An 18,734-nucleotide genomic window follows, 5' to 3' on the forward strand; every position below is an offset into this window, starting at 1 on the left:
AGAGTATAAGTAAATGAAATATAGAAGCTTATCAGCACATTGTATTTAGCTGTTCTTTTGAGTCATGGGTTAAGGCCCAGAGAGACAGAAACCAAAATAGCTCATGCAATTCCTTAGCTGTATCTGTTGATCAGTATGAAGGATACTGTGACAGATACTCAGATTATTGATGGAAGATGTTAATTGAGTTGGTTTTCTTCTTTTAGAAAAGGAAATATGGTTCTATAATTGGCTTCATTCAAAATAACTTTAATTAGGCAATTTTATTTATTTTTTTAATTAGGCAATTTTAGCTTAAGTTAGAGAAAAAGATATTAACTCAAAGCAAGCCTCAGAGTTCATGTAGATAAGAAATCCTGTCTTCTTGGACTAAATTACTTTATGACACAGGCTATCTGGAAGTCAGTCTCTGTGGCTGACCTTCAGGAGGGCACTGATGCCAGAGCTGCCATGTGACCTTTATTTTTCTAAGGATATTCCACTGAAAAGCTATGGGGTTTTTCCTTCTGATAAGAATTTATGGATATTTTAAAGGGATAATAAAAATTAGTAGTTAAAAAACGTCTGCCTCGTAAATCACGCTAAGCTAGAATATAGGCAGAATATGTGATACTTTATTTTACCATAACCCCCTTTGTAATGAGCAGCCACCCTGGTGTTAGTGGTACTCCTTCTCCTCTTGCAGGGCCGAGATGCTTCTGGACCAGTACCGAAAGAAGTCGAAGCTTTTCCGTACCACAGTTGTCCTGGCCCCGCTGGGAGACGATTTCCGCTACAGTGAACGCACCGAGTGGGATCATCAGTTCAAGAATTACCAGCTGCTTTTTGATTATATGAATTCTCACCCTCAGTATAATGTTAAGGTAATGAGAAAGTACTTTATCGTGATGCCGTGTTTGAAGGTGAGCCCTCATTATCAAAGGAGCTGAGACACAACAGCCTTAGTTTCTCTGTCCCGCATCCTAGTACGTCCTAGAATATGCAGTTCTTCTGTAAAAGTGTAATTCATGAAGGGGAAAATTATCTTACAATACAGTTCCATTTCTAAAGTTATCCCTTTCTCACCACTCATTGAGGATTAAAGAGGCATAACTTTATGTGGTTGAAAACATGTACCTACTAAGTTGTGATGTTCATTTTCCAGTGATGTCCTGTTTTCCTGCTAGAGCTGAAAGTTTGCTGTTTCTCTCAATCGCTTCCTGTGATTTAGTAGTGTGACTGGCAGATGCAGACGCACATGTCAAGAATTTTGCAAACAAATGTCTTGTATCCAGAGACTACACTTGCATTTTTCTAAGATGAGAAGTCTTCTAAAATTAATCATTCATCTGTCATTCTTGCTCTTTTTCTCCCCCTCTGGAAAATTTAAAATGCACCCTCAAATTTTGAGAATAACATACATTGCCCTCCCCCCCCCCACTTCTCAGTGTCCGTGACTCAGCTACGACATCAGTGCCAGGTCACCCTTGTCTCCGCTCTGCTCCTCGGTCATCTCACTCCCTGTAGGAGTTTGGAGCGGATCTGAGGGTGCGTATTTTTGTCTATAACCATTTCATTAGGTACCTAAATGATAAGGACACTGTGGAAAAATATGATCATAATACCATTATCACATCTGAAAGATTAACAGTAATATCGTATATCCAGACACATTCCAATTTTACTCATCTCATAAAAGCATTTTCACAGATGGGTTGCGTGAGTGAGGATTTGAGCATGAGTCACGTGTTGGACCCTATATGAGAAAGGTGATTATCCTACAGGTGTATTATGTGCACATACAGAACTTTTAGACAGTAAAAACACTGTGAAAATATAATAGAGAGGAAGTGGTATTAACTGTGGGAAATAAATTCAAGCTTATTAAGGAAAATTACATAATACTGAATAGATGAATAAGCTTAAAGAAAATATCAAGATACTTAAAACTGAATTTCAACCATGTTATAAACTTTGAGTATTAAACCTGTGTTTAAATCATCCCTGTACTTTCCTCCAAGAGAAAGTGCTTCCAGGGACAGTTGATTAGAGGAGTGCATGTATATATCTCTAAATACGCCTTCTTGGGGAATGGTTTTGAGGCTGCAGAAGGATCCACTGCATGACTCTGAAGAATTTAATCCTGTCTTTAGTATTTCACCTGTTTCCTCCTTTGTTTGCCCACTAGAAAAATCTTTAAAGTAATTTGGAAAGTTAATGTGTCATGTACATAGGAGTGCACAGACCATTAAGTATACAGAGAATATTTTCAAGTTTTAAAACACTCATGTAATGTTAAAAAGGATAGATATACACATATATATGTATAACTGAGTCACTTTGCTGCATAGCAGACATTGGCATAACATTGTAAACCAAATATACTTCATTTGAAAGAGCAAAACAAAAGCACCGTGTAACCACTATCCAACATGTAGAACATCTCTAGCCTTCCGAGTCATTACCAACTCCTACGAAAGTAACCACTGATTTCATTTCCATTTTTTAATTTAAATTCATTTATTTTTTAATTGGAGGATAGTTGCTTTACAGCTCTATGTTGCTTTCTGCCATCCATCACATGAATTAGCCATGGGTGTGTGTGTGCCCTCTGTGTAGAACCTCCCTCCCACCTCCCACCCTGTCCCACTCTTCTAGGTTGTATCTTTGTGATTTGTGTTGCCTGTTTTTGAATTTTATGAGAAGGGAATCTTAAATGTGTGTTATTTTGTGTCTCACTTTTTTTTTCTTGCTGTACATTATGTTTTTGAAATTCATCTGCTGTTATGTGTTCCATGTAACATGTATCATGTAATATTGATAAACATACCACCATTGATCCATTCTGTTGTTGATGGACACTTGGGTTGTTTTCAGCTTTGATTTATTATGGGTAACTGCATTGACTGCTTTGTGTAGTGTATGTGTATGAGTTTAGGGGGGTGTAAAATGGAATGGAGTTTTGGGGTTATTGAGTATGCACATGTTCAACTTCAGTAGATATTGTCAAATAAAATTCCAAAGTAGATCCACTGGATATTGCATCCTATGACAGTTTCAATTGCTCCACTTCCTTACTCAGACTCTGTATTATCAGAACTTTTTTTTTCTTTTTATGATGGATGTGATGGTTTTATTTTGTATTCCCAGTAGTTAATGAGGTTGAGTCTCTTTTCATAAGTTTATTGCCATTTGGGTATCCTGTTTTGAGCAGTGCTAAGTCTTTTGATGATTATTTTATTAAATTGGGTCGTCTGTCTTTTTCTTAACCATTTATATTTCTCATGTATTTTGGGTTGAGTCTTTTTTCAGATAAAAGTTATGCAAATGTTATCTCCCACTATATAGCCTGTGTTTTCTCTCTCTTAATGCCATCTTTTGATGAACAGAAATTCTTAATTTTAATTGAATCTTACTGTAGTGCTTGTTGTGTTTTGTTTAAGAAACTTTACCCATGGTCATGAAAATCTGTTTCTTATGAAGCTGTACCCTAGAAGTCCTGTTGTTCTACCTTCAACATTTAGGTCTATAGTATGTTTGGAATCAGTCAGTTCAGTTCAGTCGCTCAGTCGTGTCCAACTCTTTGTGACTCCATGGACTGCAGCACGTCAGGCCTCCCTGTCCATCACCAACTGCCAGAGTTTACTCAAACCCATGTCCATTGAGTCAGTGATGCCACCCAACCATCTCATCCTCTGTCGTCCCTTTCTCCTCCTGCCCTCAATCTTTCCCAGCATCAGGGTCTTTTCAAATGAGTCAGCTCTTCGCATCAGGTGCCCAAAGCATTGGAGTTTAGGCTTCAACATCAGTCCTTCCAGTGAACACCCAGGACTGATCTCCCTTAGGATGGACTGGCTGGATCTCCTTGCAGTCCAAGGGACTCTCAAGAGTCTTCTCCAACACCATAGTTCAAAAGCATCAATTCTTCGGCACTCAGCTTTCTGTATAGTCCAACTCTCACATCCATACATGACCACTGGAAAAACCATAGCCTTGACTAGATGGACCTTTGCTGTCAAAGTAATGTCTCTGCTTTTTAATAATGTTTGGAATAGATTGTTGTATATTGTCTGAGGGGAGGGATCAAGATAACTTTTTGCCCATGTGAATATCAAGCACCGTTTATTGAGAAGACCATAGTTTGCCCATTTCTATTCAGTGTCATCTTTATTATTAGTAATGAGTGGAAATGAATTTATGTGTGGGTCTGTGTCTAGACTTTCTACTCGCTTTTGTCCATTTGACTAGTTTCATACTTCCAGCTTTATAATAGATCTTACTATCTGATAGTGAGTCTTCTAGTTGTGTTCTTCTCAATATTGCATTGGTGGTTCTTCAGCACTCTGCCTTCTTTATGGTCCAACCCTCACATCCATACATTGACTATCGGAAAAACCGTAGCTTTGAGTATATGGACCTTGGTCAGCAGAGTGTTATCTCTGCTTTTTAATATGCTGTCTAGGTATGTAATTGTTTTTCTTCCAAGGAGCAAGTGTCTTTTAATTTCATGGCTGCAGTCACTGTCTGCAGTGACTTTGGAGCCCAAGAAAATAAAATCTTTTACTGTTTCCATTTTTGCCCTTCTGTTTGCCTTGAAGATGGGACTGGATGCCATGACCTTCATTTTTGAATGTTGAGTTTTAAGCCAGCTTTCTCACTCTCCCCTTTCACCTCCATCAAGAGCCTCTTTAGTTGCTCTTCTCTTTCTGCTGTAAGGGTGGTGTCATCTGCATATCTGAGGTTATTGATTTCTTTTATTTCAAGAATTTTTGTCCTTCAAATCCTGGCTGCTTTGAGGGCCCTTAGATATCTTCATACATTTTTTTCTCTGTATTAAAACTTGCTTGTCTAGTTGTATCTGTTCTCTGTGAGATGTTTAAAGTTGCTTAATCAAGCTGAAAGTGTAAGCGTATTTTCTTTTAATGAAAGGACAAACAAAAATAAGCAATTGGATTTAGGTGACTGAAAAACTGACATTGGACTAGCCCAGCCAGCCAGTTTGCTGTTGATCATGACTTATTTATCAATCTATGTAACCTTCCCTTTCATGTTGTCCTGGTAGAGGAGTTTAATATTATGTTTAAGATTATTTGTTGCTTTTTAGTGTAAAACATTTAAATATTTTTGTTTGGTTATTTTTTGGTATCCCAAATACTTTATTTAAGCTACCAAGAGACTATAGAAAAATTTACTTGAAATAATTTTTTTTGGAAACTATTCTAGCATTGATAGAGGATTGTATTTCAGTCCTTTAAGTTTGTGAGAAAGCTCTTCAGGTCACTTACATCAGCTTTGCTCTGGGATGGTGCCAAGAAGAAAATAGTTTCATTCTGGGTAGTACCAAAAATTACCTGAAATATTTTAAAAAGGCTGTACTCTGTTTTTGATATTAACTTTCTAGCATGCCACAGATCCCTAAAATTTGAAACTGAAAGTGATTTTTGTTATCTCGTAGAAATCCCTTATTATATAGATGAGGAAGTGAAAGTGAAAGTCGCTCAGCTGTGTCTGGCTGTTTGCGACCCCATGGACTGTACAATCCACAGAATTCTCCAGGCCAGAATACTGCAGTGGGGAGCCGTTCCCTTCCCCAGGGGGTCTTCCCCACCCAGGGACGGAACCCAGGTCCCCCGCACTGCGGGCGGGTTCTTTACCAGCTGAGCCACGAGGAAGGCCCAAAAATACTGCAGTGGGGAGCCGTTCCCTTCCCCAGGGGGTCTTCCCCACCCAGGGACGGAACCCAGGTCTCCCGTACGGCGGGCGGGTTCCTTACCAGCTGAGCCAGGGCTGCCCCACATGGATGAGGAGGAGAGATCAGACACGCCGGGTCAGTGAGTGTGTGCTCTGCCCTTGTGTGTGCTTAGCCGACCTCACCCGCACCTGCGGGGTCTGACGTTAGTGCCGTGTCCTCGTGTTTGTGACCCTCGTTTCTCGTATGTTCACACACACAGATTCTACTTCCTAGGAAGTGTATTCTGCTTCCTAGTAATGAGATTGGGGGGTGATACTTAATATTAAATACTAACTAAAGTATATTGAGAGATTGATTTGCTATTAACTCTCTGAAGTGCTTTACTTTTTAATTTGTTTCTAATTTTATTGAAATATGATTGATATATATCACTGTTTATGTTTAAGGTGTATATTAATAGCATAACGTTTTGACTTACCTGTATTGTGGAATGATTACCACAATAAGTTTAGTTGGCAGCCATCATCTTGTAGATACAATCAAAAAAGAAGAAAAAATCTTTTCCTTATGATGAGAACTGTTAGGATCTACTCTCTTCACAGTTTTCGTACGTTTGGTTCAGCAGTGTTAACTGTAGACATCATGTTGTGTACATTGCGGTCCTGGTGCTTACGTCTCTTATCCCTGGAAGTTTGTACCTGTCGGCCACCTCTGGCCAGTTTCCTTCGCTGCCCCCTACCTCCACTCTCTTTTTCTGAGCTGTTTATTTTTGTTATATTTCACAGGTAAGTGAGGTCATGTAACATTTATCCTTCTCTTTATCTACTTAGCATAAGGTCCTCTAGCAAAGTGCTTTACTTTAACAATTATTTAATTCTCTGAGCATTTTCTGGTAAGCACGTAATTATTCCTATTATATTTTAGGAGACAGGCACAAAGAGATTAACTTGCCCAAGAAAAACTGTATTTGGTGAAGCCAAGATTAGAGTAGATAATATAGTTTAAAACTGCTTTTCCTAATGGTACTGGTGACCATATTTGCGGGGCAGGAATAGAGAGAAAGACCTTGTTTTAAAAGAGAAGGGACTTGTGGACACAGTGGGCTGGGGGGCAACTCGAGAGGAGCCTTGACATGTACACACCACATGTGCAAGGTAGACAGCGGGCGGGGAGCTGCTGTCAACGGGGGCCCCGCTCTGAAGGCCTGGGGGAGGGAGGGGCTGGAGGGAGGGGCGTGTGTGCTTACAGCTGGTCCACCTTACTGTGCCGCAGAAGCCAGCACAGAACCGTGAGACGGTTACCCTCCAACTAAGTTGAGTGTAAAAAGTTAACTTTTAAAACACCGCTTTTCTTTAATGTAAGCATAAGGACTTGGAATAATCATTCATTTTGCTGTTACAAAATTTATTCTATCACAGATTATAAACACTTACATTTGTCTTACTAACATCCGGTTGATATTTTGCCTTTGCAGTGGTGGACTAACAGCTAGAACTTACACCTTTATTTCCAGTCGTGTTTCTAAGCATTTTACATAGACTCCTTTTGGCGGTGCCACCCACATCGTCAGAGTCCAGCTTCTGTGCTGCCGTTGGTAACTGCTGGATTGCCACTAACGGTGTTTGACCGCTTTAATTATTTTTCTGCCACATTGAATCAAAGTGACTCTCAATATCTGCGTGTGTATGTGTGTATGTATGTATTGGGTTGGCCAGAAAGGTCATTTGGGTTTCATTACATCTTATGGAAAAACTCGAATTAACTCATTGGCCACATACATATGTGTGTGTATATAAGATCAGAAACAAAAAAATTAGCATCTTTTAAAAAGAACACATTCCCTGTTTAATTGTCTATTTACTTCTAGCAACACTATCTTTCAATATATGTTTATGAGGTCTTGTATAATATTTCTTTTTTCCTTTGATTTATAGACTAGTTTGGGATCATAAAAATGGATTTGTGTACTAGTAATTTGAGTCATTAGTCAGAAAAACCTTTTCATTTGCGCAGTCAGCCTTGTAATTCTCATCCCCTTTTCTGTTTTACTTCTATTGTGCACTGTTACCTGCTGGTAGAGAAAGTCTTTTTTTTTTAATGACCTGCTGGTCTTAAAGTTTCTCTCTTCTCCTTTGTAAGAATACAGACTGGGGAGAGCGGAGGCCAGAGGAGAATATGTGCATATGATATGTGAAAATACTTAATAGCTAACAAAGCTGTTCTTCCAGGTGCTGGAACATGTCTTAAAATGCATGCCTTTTATTTTTGCTGTTTCCCCTACTTCCCATTCATCTCTGGATTATTCTGTAGCCTGATCCGTGCACACTTGGAGATTCTAGAAATATATAAGGAGTTTTCAGATCCACACATTTGTTTCTCTGATTAACTCTTCTAACTGCTTACATGTACAAGTTTTCTCTTAGTTTAATTTGGGACTTGATGCAAGTAAAAGACAGTCACCGAGCGCTTCTCCTCCTGCATTTAAGTAAATCTGAGCTATATATTTATCTTAATTTGGAAGCATGCCTTAAATATTTATTAGGAACTTTTCCTTTCAGCGCTAAAAGTAATTTTAAGTTACAAATGAAAATATGAGTAAGTGAAATGTAACTTTTTTTTCTTTTCCACTAGCTACAGTTTGGGACTTTATCAGATTATTTTGATGCGCTGGAAAAAGAAGCTTCAGCCAATAGTAGGAATAGCCAGTCAATGTTCCCTGTTCTAAGTGGAGATTTTTTCACTTATGCTGACCGAGATGATCATTACTGGAGTGGCTATTTTACATCTAGACCCTTTTACAAACGAATGGATAGGATATTGGAATCCCATTTAAGGTACATTTACCTTTAGAGAGCTACGTTTATTTTTTCACTTCTTTTATGTTATCATAACCTGTCTGTAGAGTTTTGCATAATATACAGCATTAATGTTGTATGTGTTAGGATGTGTTTAATCTAATTGTGAAATTTGAATGCAGTCAGAGCTATATCTTCAGAAATAATCAGATTTTTACAAGGGTTTTGCTCTTGAAGGAAAGACAGTTTATGTAATTAGGTTTCTGGGAGTTGTACTCAATATTTTATGTTTTTCCACTGACTCCCTGCATTGTCTGCACGCTGTAGTGGAGTGAGCAGCGTCACTGGGTGCCTGCCGGCCGGGAGCCTGGTCAGCTGGGTTACTGCAGACAGGGGCAGGAGGCAGAACAGCAGACCGGCTCGTGGCAGCCGGAGGCAGGCCTCGAAGCCCGTCCTCTGAGACCGGTGTATTTCACATTTGGGAGGACCGTGGGGACTCCATCACAGCTCTTGTTTTAAAACACATTTCTACAGATATGATTTTCTGCTTAAAGAAGAAAATGTAAGAGATGGGAACTGTTGGAGGCAGAATGATTGGTTGAAAAAATAAACTGATATGGAGAAGACAGAAAAACTCAGTAGAAAAAACATGAAAGCCTCTATGAACCTGCATCATCCAGTTCTTTTCAGTCACTATCCAATAGACCTTCCTGTAGTGAGAAACGCTCCATGTGTCTGCACTGTTTATGCAGCACAGGAGCCACGAGCCACATGTAACTAGACCGCTTGAAATGTGACCAGCGTGACTGAGGAACTGAATTCTAAATTTTATTTAATTTTAATGTACATAGCCACATGTGGCTAGTGGCTATCATAGTGGAAAGTACTGCTCTAAACAACTGAGTCTCATTGTTTTTAGGTGTTCAGAAACCATCCCAAGAGAATCCTGTGGCTTTTTCTATATGTGTAGCTCAGGAGAGTAATTTTCATGATGAATTAATTGTGCATTCAGTTCAAAATATGAAATCATGATGATTAATTTTCATGATGAATCTTGGTATTAAAAATAATAAGTTATATGAAACCTACCCTCTTCTATGTACTAGTGGATATTAAGTATATATGGGACAGTATTTTTCTAAAAATCATTAATTTCTTTAAGTGTCGTACTTTGGTATAGTGGTGTGTGTGTTTATTATTTTTACTGTGTCCACAAACTAACAGTAACTTATTAAAAAAACCCTAACCTTTGACTATGTGAGGGGATATTCATTAATGTGCCAGATGAATATATATTATTATATTTATAACAAAATAGTATTTATTTATATATTATAGAGATTTCTGCATCCTTAACCAATAGAACGTTAGTTATCTGTTATGTTATTCTAAACTATCTGTGATAAGAACAGAGCAAGTACTAAATAATGTAGAAATTCTTTTGGGCCACTGCATAATTTTTAAGTGTCAAGTATTTTTTGGTGGCAAAAAGTTATGAGTATTGGTTCAGTCTTATTTTATTGAACTTATTTAATGTGCTACTTGAATATATTACTACTGGTAATGTATTTTGAAAATTCTCCTGCTTTAAAGTAAAACAATAAACTATACAGTAATTTGAATTTCAAAATGTAATTAATTTATTTGAAACTAAGTTTATTGTGTGATGAAAATTATATTTAGTCCTCAACTCATTTGTAAAAATAGGTGTATAAAATAGAAAAGTACAAAAAAAATTCTTAAAATCCACTTTTTAATATTTTGGAATATGTATATGTACTCTTTCAGTACATTTGCTCTGGATATGTATGCCTACATACATACAGTTTCCTTAATTCCAATATAGTGATTCTCATGCCATCAAGAAGGCTTATAATTTTAAAAAGTGGATATTAAATTTTTATCTGTTTTTAAAAAGTAGAGACTATTTAGTGTCTTCAAAAATTCAAAGGAATTCTTTTTTAAAAAGAACAGTTTGAATCTCTTCTTTTTTCCTGATGTTGTGATACATTTTGTGCTGCCTTGATTTTTCTCTCCATCATCCTAACGCTTGTCATAAAGATCCTTCTTATACTTTTTACTCCATCAAGCTTTGTCTCTTTTTAAAGAACTTTTTTCAGAAACCTATCCTGAACCATATCCTTGGATGAAAAAATTTAAAGGTGAAAATTATAAACCCCCATATTCTTGCTCAAAGCTGTTCTTAAGCTAAAGTATTTTTATTCTTTGAAATAAGTGAGGAATGTATGATTTATCACCTCTCGGGTTACATTGCTAAATTCTCTGTAGCTGGCGTGTGTTATCATTCAGCTCTTAGACTGACTCTTGTCCCTGAGCTGTCAGGCCGCCATCCCCTTCCTCTCCTTCACTGTTAGTCTGACACTCACATTTCCCCACCATCTCCTCCACTGTGCGTGTGAGAGTCAGTGGCCTTCTGGTGATGAAGTTCATGGTATACGTCTACACTGCTGAGATGAAAGGAAAGAAACACTTACCTAGTTCTTACTGCTTGCATATATTTTTTCACTGTTACATGGAAATGGACATACCTTGCTGTCAACAGATACTGACTTCTTTCCCTTACATCGCTGAGACATGGTGTTCTTTTATGCTTAAGGATTTAGATGTATTTGGTACATACCTTGGTGGTTTTATAGAAATGTTTATTATCAATATTTGTCTTACAAATTGATCATACTGAAATCATGGATTTCCTTTTTTTAAAAAGTTTGAAAATGTATCATTGATACCTCTTTTAGGTAGTAAATTAAAATGTTTGTTTTGAAATAAAAATTAATGACTGTTTTATGCAATTAGGGCTGCTGAAATTCTTTACTATTTCGCCCTGAAACAAGCTAAGCAGTACAAGATAAGTAAATTTCTTTCATCATCCCATTATGTGATGCTGACAGAAGCAAGACGAAATTTGGGACTATTTCAACATCATGATGCTATCACAGGAACTGCAAAAGATTGGGTGGTTGTGGATTATGGTACCAGGTAATGTAATTATTGAAAAGTGAACTTAAAATCTTTTAAAATTTGGGGTCATAAGCTTTTATCTTTTGATGAATTTTTTTTATTATAATACTGAATTTTTACTGAAGGAATGCACGCTAAGTCACACCAGTTTCAGAGATACATATGTCATGCCAAGAAAACGTTTTCAGTTATGCTGACAACCCAAAATGCTTATCTTTGATGAAGTTGTTAATAATCACATCTCTTATAAGTATTGCTATAGAAAAACCATCAATTTTCAAAACCATCAATTTTTTAAGAAATCTCTTGACAAACAGTACTGGCCGTCCCAATGTTTTATGGTAGTGCCTTTCTGTAAATGGAGCAGTGAAACATCGTTATAGAACTGATCCCACTTTTCCCCAAGTAGAGTGTGGTAATTGAGGCGACCTTCTTGCCCAAGGATTTGGTATCAAGTAAATCATAGTTATAATCCAGGGCCACGCAGAGCTCCATTTCATTATATAGCTATTTAGTTCCATCCTATCATATCCGTTTCTTCTTGGATCCCTCATTGTTTAAGAGGGGACCGACAAAACAATAAGCTTAGAAGCCAGGAGGTGGAAGAGCTGAGAGACTTAGAACTTAGAAGCCTAGCCAGGAGGTGGAAGAGCTGAGGAACTTAGAACTTAGAAGCCTAGCCAGGAGGTGGAAGAGCTGAGAGACTTAGAACTTAGAAGCCTAGCCAGGAGGTGGAAGAGCTGAGGAACTTAGAACTTAGAAGCCTAGCCAGGAGGTGGAAGAGCTGAGGAACTTAGAACTTAGAAGCCTAGCCAGGAGGTGGAAGAGCTGAGGAACTTAGAACTTAGAAGCCTAGCCAGGAGGTGGAAGAGCTGAGGAACTTAGAACTTAGAAGCCTAGCCAGGAGGTGGAAGAGCTGAGGAACTTAGAACTTAGAAGCCTAGCCAGGAGGTGGAAGAGCTGAGGAACTTAGAACTTAGAAGCCTAGCCAGGAGGTGGAAGAGCTGAGGAACTTAGAACTTAGAAGCCTAGCCAGGAGGTGGAAGAGCTGAGAGACTTAGAACTTAGAAGCCTAGCCAGGAGGTGGAAGAGCTGAGGAACTTAGAACTTAGAAGCCTAGCCAGGAGGTGGAAGAGCTGAGAAACTTAGAACTTAGAAGCCTAGCCAGGAGGTGGAAGAGCTGAGGAACTTAGAACTTAGAAGCCTAGCCAGGAGGTAGGAGAGCTGAGAGACCTTGTCGTGTAGAGATGCTACAGAGGGGAGAAGGGACGGTCTGAGTATTGGTATCAGAGCTGCCTTCAGCTCTCAGACGGTCTGTTGGATGAATGAGCGAGTAGAACCCCATCATTTTCCTGTTGCAGATCAGGAACAGTGATTCCTGGCTTTGGCTCAGAATAGTGGGCCACTTTGTAAACTGTGCTTCCCAATAAGCTTGCCTTTGGTCATAGTGAGATACCATCACCATGCCCGAGTTGAGGCTGTCATGCGTTAGGGTCAGTGGAGGGGAGATTCTGACATGGGAGGAGGAGTTTTGCCTATTGTTTCACTGTAGTTTACATTAGTATTTCTTCCAGATTACTCTTTGATAATATTTTAAAATCATTAAAAGTCTGATTTTCTTATAGATTTAAAAAGTGAATCTCTTTATAGATATTCTCATAGGTAGAAAGTGTACGTAGCACATAAAGTCATTCTTAGAAAACTGATCTACAACTGATACCAGTAATTGTAATAGTGTTAACTAAATTTGTAGTTATAATACTTTGACTGCCTTTCAGGAAACTTGGTAACAAATATTCTGGAGGTTCCATTAGTTGCCTTGAGTCTTAAAAAAATATATTCAAGGTAGTACCTTGAATATCTTCTCAGTTTTCTTGTGGCAGATATATCTGGCCTTGGTCTGAGTTTGAGCTGAGCTTAAAGTGGAAGATACTTACTGGGTGATAATGATGTCATTGCTCCCACAGAAAGTGTTTTTGAAAGTAAGGTCAGATACTCCGTTTTTCTTTTCACCTGTTCCTGTTTTCTTGGTTTCTTGAGAGTCTGAAAGGGAGGCTGCTGGCAGCCAGGCCAGAGCAGAGCTCCTGAGAGGACAGAGGCCTCCTCCTCCACTCACGGCTCTCTCCCTGGCCGCCCTGTTGAAAGGGATCAGGGTGCAGGTCATGGGGCTTTTGCTACAGAATATTTTCTGTCTCATGGCCTCTCCAGAAGGCCTGCCATTAGTTCCTCCATGTATTTGGTGTTGCTTTTAACTTATAAAAGCATCCCCATAGAAAATTGTATCTTAAAGAAAAAAGACACAGTCATTCTTATTGTACTTGACATTTGTAAATCTGCTTTATCAGCCCTTCATGCTTCATTGAAAAGCCATAAACAATTATCAAGTCATTAGCACACACATTTTTAAATAGGAAATTTCAAAACACAATTTAGAGAATTATAACTAAAGGAGCAGCTAGCATAGGGTGATTTCTTGTTCTTGGATTCTTGACTGCTGTTTATTCAGATGTTGGCAGAGATGTCCCTGTGAACACATGTACGCGTTAGGAGCTGACCTTGGCTGCTAATGACAGTGACTGGAGACTGAATGCCTCCTGCCCTCCGCGTTTTCGGGCTGTGCTCGGGTGTGGCAGCCCCACAGCGCCGTCAGAGCTGCAGGCCCTGGTAGCCCTCTCCTGCCTTCTCAGGGCGGTCCTCTACAGCCATGCTCTCAGCAGGGGATTGAGTGTTTATGCGATCATAAATTGGAGAGCACGTGTACATCATGGCGTATTTGGAGATTAATTCTAATTATGGCATAAAAATCATGGCATCAAAAATGAATTAGACTAGGCAGTGTTTTGCTGGATGTTTAGCTCAACAGTGAATCCTGGGACTGTGTGAAGAAGGGATGGTAATGAGGTCAGTTACAGAGAGATTAAGAATTCTGCCAGTGGCTAAACTGTAATAAAGGTAGGTAGGAGAGTGAGCAGAGGCTGAGGATGAGACTCCTAGCCCGTCTAAACTGTTGAACGACAAACATGATAGCGTCTCTGTAAACAGCAGCGATGGCAACAAACTTAAGACTGATTCCTCACTGGTGTTTGCTAACCTTGTTTCATAGCATCAGTTCAGTCGCTCAGTCCTGTCCTACTCTTTGCGATCCCGTGAACTGCAGCATGCCAGGCCTCTCTGTATATCACCAACTCCCGGAGTCCACCCAAACCCATGTCCATCGAGTCAGTGATGCCATCCAACCATCTCATCCTCTGTCATCCCCTTCTCCTCCCGCCCCCAATCCTACCCAGCATCAGGGTCTTTTCCAACGAGTCAACCCTTCGCATGAGGTGCCCAAAGTATTGGAGTTTCAGCTTCAACATCAGACCTTCCAATGAACACCCAGGATTGATCTCTTTTAGGATGGATTGATTGGATCTCCTTGCAGTCCAAGGGACTCTCAAGAGTCTTCTCCAACACCACAGTTCAAAAGCATCAATTCTGCGGTGCTCAGCTTTCTTCACTGTCCAACTCTCACATCCATACATGACCACTGGAAAAACCATAGCCTTGACTAGGCGGACTTTTGTTGGCAAAGTAATGTCTCTGCTTTTAAATATGCTATCTAGGTTGGCCATAACCTTCCTTCCAAGGAGTAAGCGTCTTTTAATTTCATGGCTGCAATCACCATCAGCAGTGATTTTGGAGCCCCAAAAAATAAAGTTTGACACTGTTTCCACTGTTTGCCCATCTATTTCCCATGAAGTGATGGGACCAGATGCCATGATCTTAGTTTTCTGAACGTTGAGCTTTCATAGTATAATAAGGGTATATTAGAAAATTAGAGGAAATTTTAATCCCATATTGATGAAATGTTGAGATGTATAAAATTTTGTTTTTTCAATTTTCCCCAAAATTATTTACTGGGTTTATTAGCTTTATTTTGTTTTTGGCAAAATAGCTTTTTACGTCTTGAGAAAGTATTTGGGAGATGCACTATCTTTAATGTCATCTCATAAGAAGATTACACATGTGCCTTCAGGACACAAACATTGATTCATGGCATCCATTCAGCTTAATTAGGACTCCTTAAAACACTAGTAGGAGTAAGATTTTAGCAGGTGCAGAACATGACTTTTATTCTGTAGGCTCAGACAACCTCATAAAGATAACCATGTAGATAATAAAAGTAAACTTAGACTGAAGGAGTTGTTTTCATAACTGAATTGTGTCCATTCATATATATATGGTCTTTTAGTCTTATGGAAACCCTTACTATTATTTAGTAAAATATTTGAATAGAATGAGAAATTTAACTGGATGATTGAATGCCAGTCCATAAGATTTTAATCCTGTGGTTACAGATTTACTATGTAAATGAACTTAATTAATAATTTACTGATTATGATCACTTACATCTTTGAAGTTATCTAATTCTTTTACAATTATTCTGTTGTTGAATATCTAACAAAAATATTTTAACACATAGATCCGAAATTGCTTCCTGTGTTGGGGAAAATAATATAATCACACTATAAACATCTGAGGGTTGATTGAAAGTGTGACTAGAAAAGTTTCTCTACCAATTTCTCCAATATGAGTTTACTTAGGGATACCTGCTCTCTAAATCTTTAAAGAAATAAAAATGGGACTTTGGAAAAAAAAAAGAAAGGCAAGTTTTTTTTCCTATGTATAGTGCTTCACCAATAGCTGGCAATGTTCCAAGATTATGTTAGATTTGAACTTGAATCAGTTGATTCATAAGCATCTCTTTTGTTCCTCAGACAGAAATGCACAGTTTGAATACAGTTGAGAATTTCAGTGGCAAAGAAATAGAACAAGGACAAAGACAATTTTGTTATCTGCATCTGTGAGAAACTTTTTTCTAATTCTTTTTAACAAGAACATGAAACTGAATTCAACAAAACATCTATTCGAATTCTTTAGGAGTTTAAATTCTTTGAAGTGTGTATACTGATTGACTTTTCTTGTGAATGAGAGTTAATCTCATGTGGTCTTTTGTTGTTATATCAATGCTTGTTAAAGATTTTTCTAAAGTGAAACATCAACTCATTGCTATTGGTAGAATGCTTCACAGCTATCGGGGTCATCATGCTGGCTATTGTTATTACTTAGTATGATATTCATGGAGAATATAGGTAGTGTGGATAAGTTTATGTGTTTCAACTGTGTCCAGGAAGTTTACTATTTAAATAAATCCTTACCAGTGATACCTTCTGATTAACTTTTTTCCCCTAAGTACTTCATTCAGAGTGGAGATTCATCATAGGTTTATGATAGGTTTTAGTTTGAATACAGGGTGAAGGTGATAGTGGTTTGGCCATAAATAAAACAGCTGAAAATATTGTATACAGATTAGTTGATGTACAGTGTGTTAATTTCTACTGCATAGCAGTGATTCAGTTCTATACGTGTTTTTTTGTCTTCCTTTCCATTATGGCACATCACTGGATAGTGTATCTATTTCCCTGTGCTCTACAGTAGGACCTTGTTGTTTATCTATTCTGTGCATAGTAGTTTGCGTCTACTAATCCCAGACTCCCAATCCGCCCCTCCCCTCTCCCTTGGCACAACAAGTCTGATCTCTATGAAAATATTGTACACTAATGTTTGAATCACTTCTCAGATGAGTGGATGTTTTGGTTCACAGACTCTTTCACTCACTGATGAATTTGAAGAAGATAATCGGACACTCTGCGCTGCTGCTCATCCTGAAGGACAAGCACTCGTACAGCTCTTACTCTTCGGATACCTTCCTAGAAATGGTGAGTTAATGTCTTCTGTTGTCATAATAAAAATGAGTGGTTCTTTTCTTCTTGGGTTGGGAAAGGGACTGAGAAGCTTAATAAAAAGAGACATTGAAATATAATTATTTCTTTGTATATTATTTGAAATAACTTGTATCACTTTATATAAATTACCTGTGTTCTTCTTTCCTGTGTCTCTATTTGATTTATGGTGTGTATTTTCCCATGAAATCTAAGCATGAAATAAAATAATGAACTTATTTCAAGGTTTGCGAAACATTCAGACTTTTAGAACACTTAAGATGATATTGTAAGGTAACTCGACTTTATACTCGTTATTTTCCTTAGCTTTAACGAACCGCTCCTTGATACATGAACTGCCGAAAATCCTGAATCTGTTCTTGCTGGATTTCCATTCGAATGAGCCTAAACTTTCTTCTGGTCTCAGCATGAGTCAGCAGTGCTCTGGGCAGTGTTGAGACGTGAGAGCAGTGCAGTGATTGAGGAGCTGAGAGAGCAGCTGTTAGCCTTGCCTCTGCACAAAGACCCCTGGCTGCAGGGGCTGGGAGAGTTACCTTACACCTGTGAGCCCTCGTTCACACCTCTGTGAAACGGAATGATTTATGCCTCAGTTTGTTAGGACCAGATGAGTTAGTAAAACAGACTATGCCCTGAGAGGAAGGACATCATATTGTACAGCAAGGAAGAATGGTTCAAAAATTTTTTTATTGCAATCCTCTTTACACTTCTACTTAGCAACTCAGATATTTAAAAATTGTTTTTTATTTATCAAACTTATGTTTCTAAAGATATGAAGCATGTGACACAAAGTAACATAGTAAAACTTTCTGCAGAATTGTCTCTAGAACTGTGATTTATTTGGTTACTAATTAGAGCTACTCATTATGGACTCTAGTCCCTGTAACATATGCTATGCTTAAAATCTAAAGACATAATACATATTCAGAGACACAAGATTTGTTTACTTTGAACTTGGATGCACTTCATGTAGCTGGAAAGAGCTTTGTTTTTTCTTTACTACTGTGCCCTTTTCATGTTTTCGTCAAGGTATTATTACACAGCTAATTTTGAAACTTGTTTTAAAAGTAACATAAAAACTTCTGTTCATTTTTCTAGGATTTGAAACAAAGGACGCAAAGTTCTCTGCCACAAAAAAATGTAATAAGTCTGAGTGCAGAGCCAAGGTAAACAGTGTTATTTCTCATAAGCTTTGACCACTTCTGTGACTTGACTTTTTGGATTTTCATGGTTTTGCTGTGGATCCAGCATATATTTTAAGGCAGTATTTCACTTAACCAGCTTATTAATTTAAAACAAATGTTTTGAAGAATGGATTTTCTCCCATGGCTGTGTCATGCGTGTGTGTGTGTGCTAAGTTGCTTCAGTCATGACCAACTCTTGACGACCCCATAAAGGGAAGCCCGCCAGGTTCCTCTGTCCGTGAGATTCCCCAGGCAAGAATCCTGGAGTGGGTTGCCGTGCCCTCCTGCAGGGGTCTTCCCCACCCAGGATGGAACCTGT

At 38.4% G+C, this 18,734-nt stretch overlaps 1 protein-coding gene across 3 annotated transcripts in view; it reads left to right on the plus strand.

Moving 5' to 3' along the window:
* The window catches only part of MAN2A1 (mannosidase alpha class 2A member 1), a 188,144-nt gene that overhangs the window by 92,721 nt on the left and 76,689 nt on the right, over window positions 1-18,734 (plus strand). For all 3 annotated transcript variants that reach the window (XM_081505363.1, XM_081505362.1, XM_081505364.1), the window contains exons 8-12: window positions 686-863; window positions 8,303-8,505; window positions 11,284-11,466; window positions 17,096-17,210; window positions 18,330-18,397. In XM_081505363.1, the coding sequence (XP_081361489.1) occupies window positions 686-863; window positions 8,303-8,505; window positions 11,284-11,466; window positions 17,096-17,210; window positions 18,330-18,397 (747 nt within the window). The remainder of the gene's footprint in view (window positions 1-685; window positions 864-8,302; window positions 8,506-11,283; window positions 11,467-17,095; window positions 17,211-18,329; window positions 18,398-18,734) is intronic.

This window comes from Giraffa tippelskirchi, chromosome 6, assembly GCF_054371585.1.
Source record: "Giraffa tippelskirchi isolate mGirTip1 chromosome 6, T2T-mGirTip1v1.2.pri, whole genome shotgun sequence".
NCBI classification, from domain to species: Eukaryota; Metazoa; Chordata; class Mammalia; order Artiodactyla; family Giraffidae; genus Giraffa; species Giraffa tippelskirchi.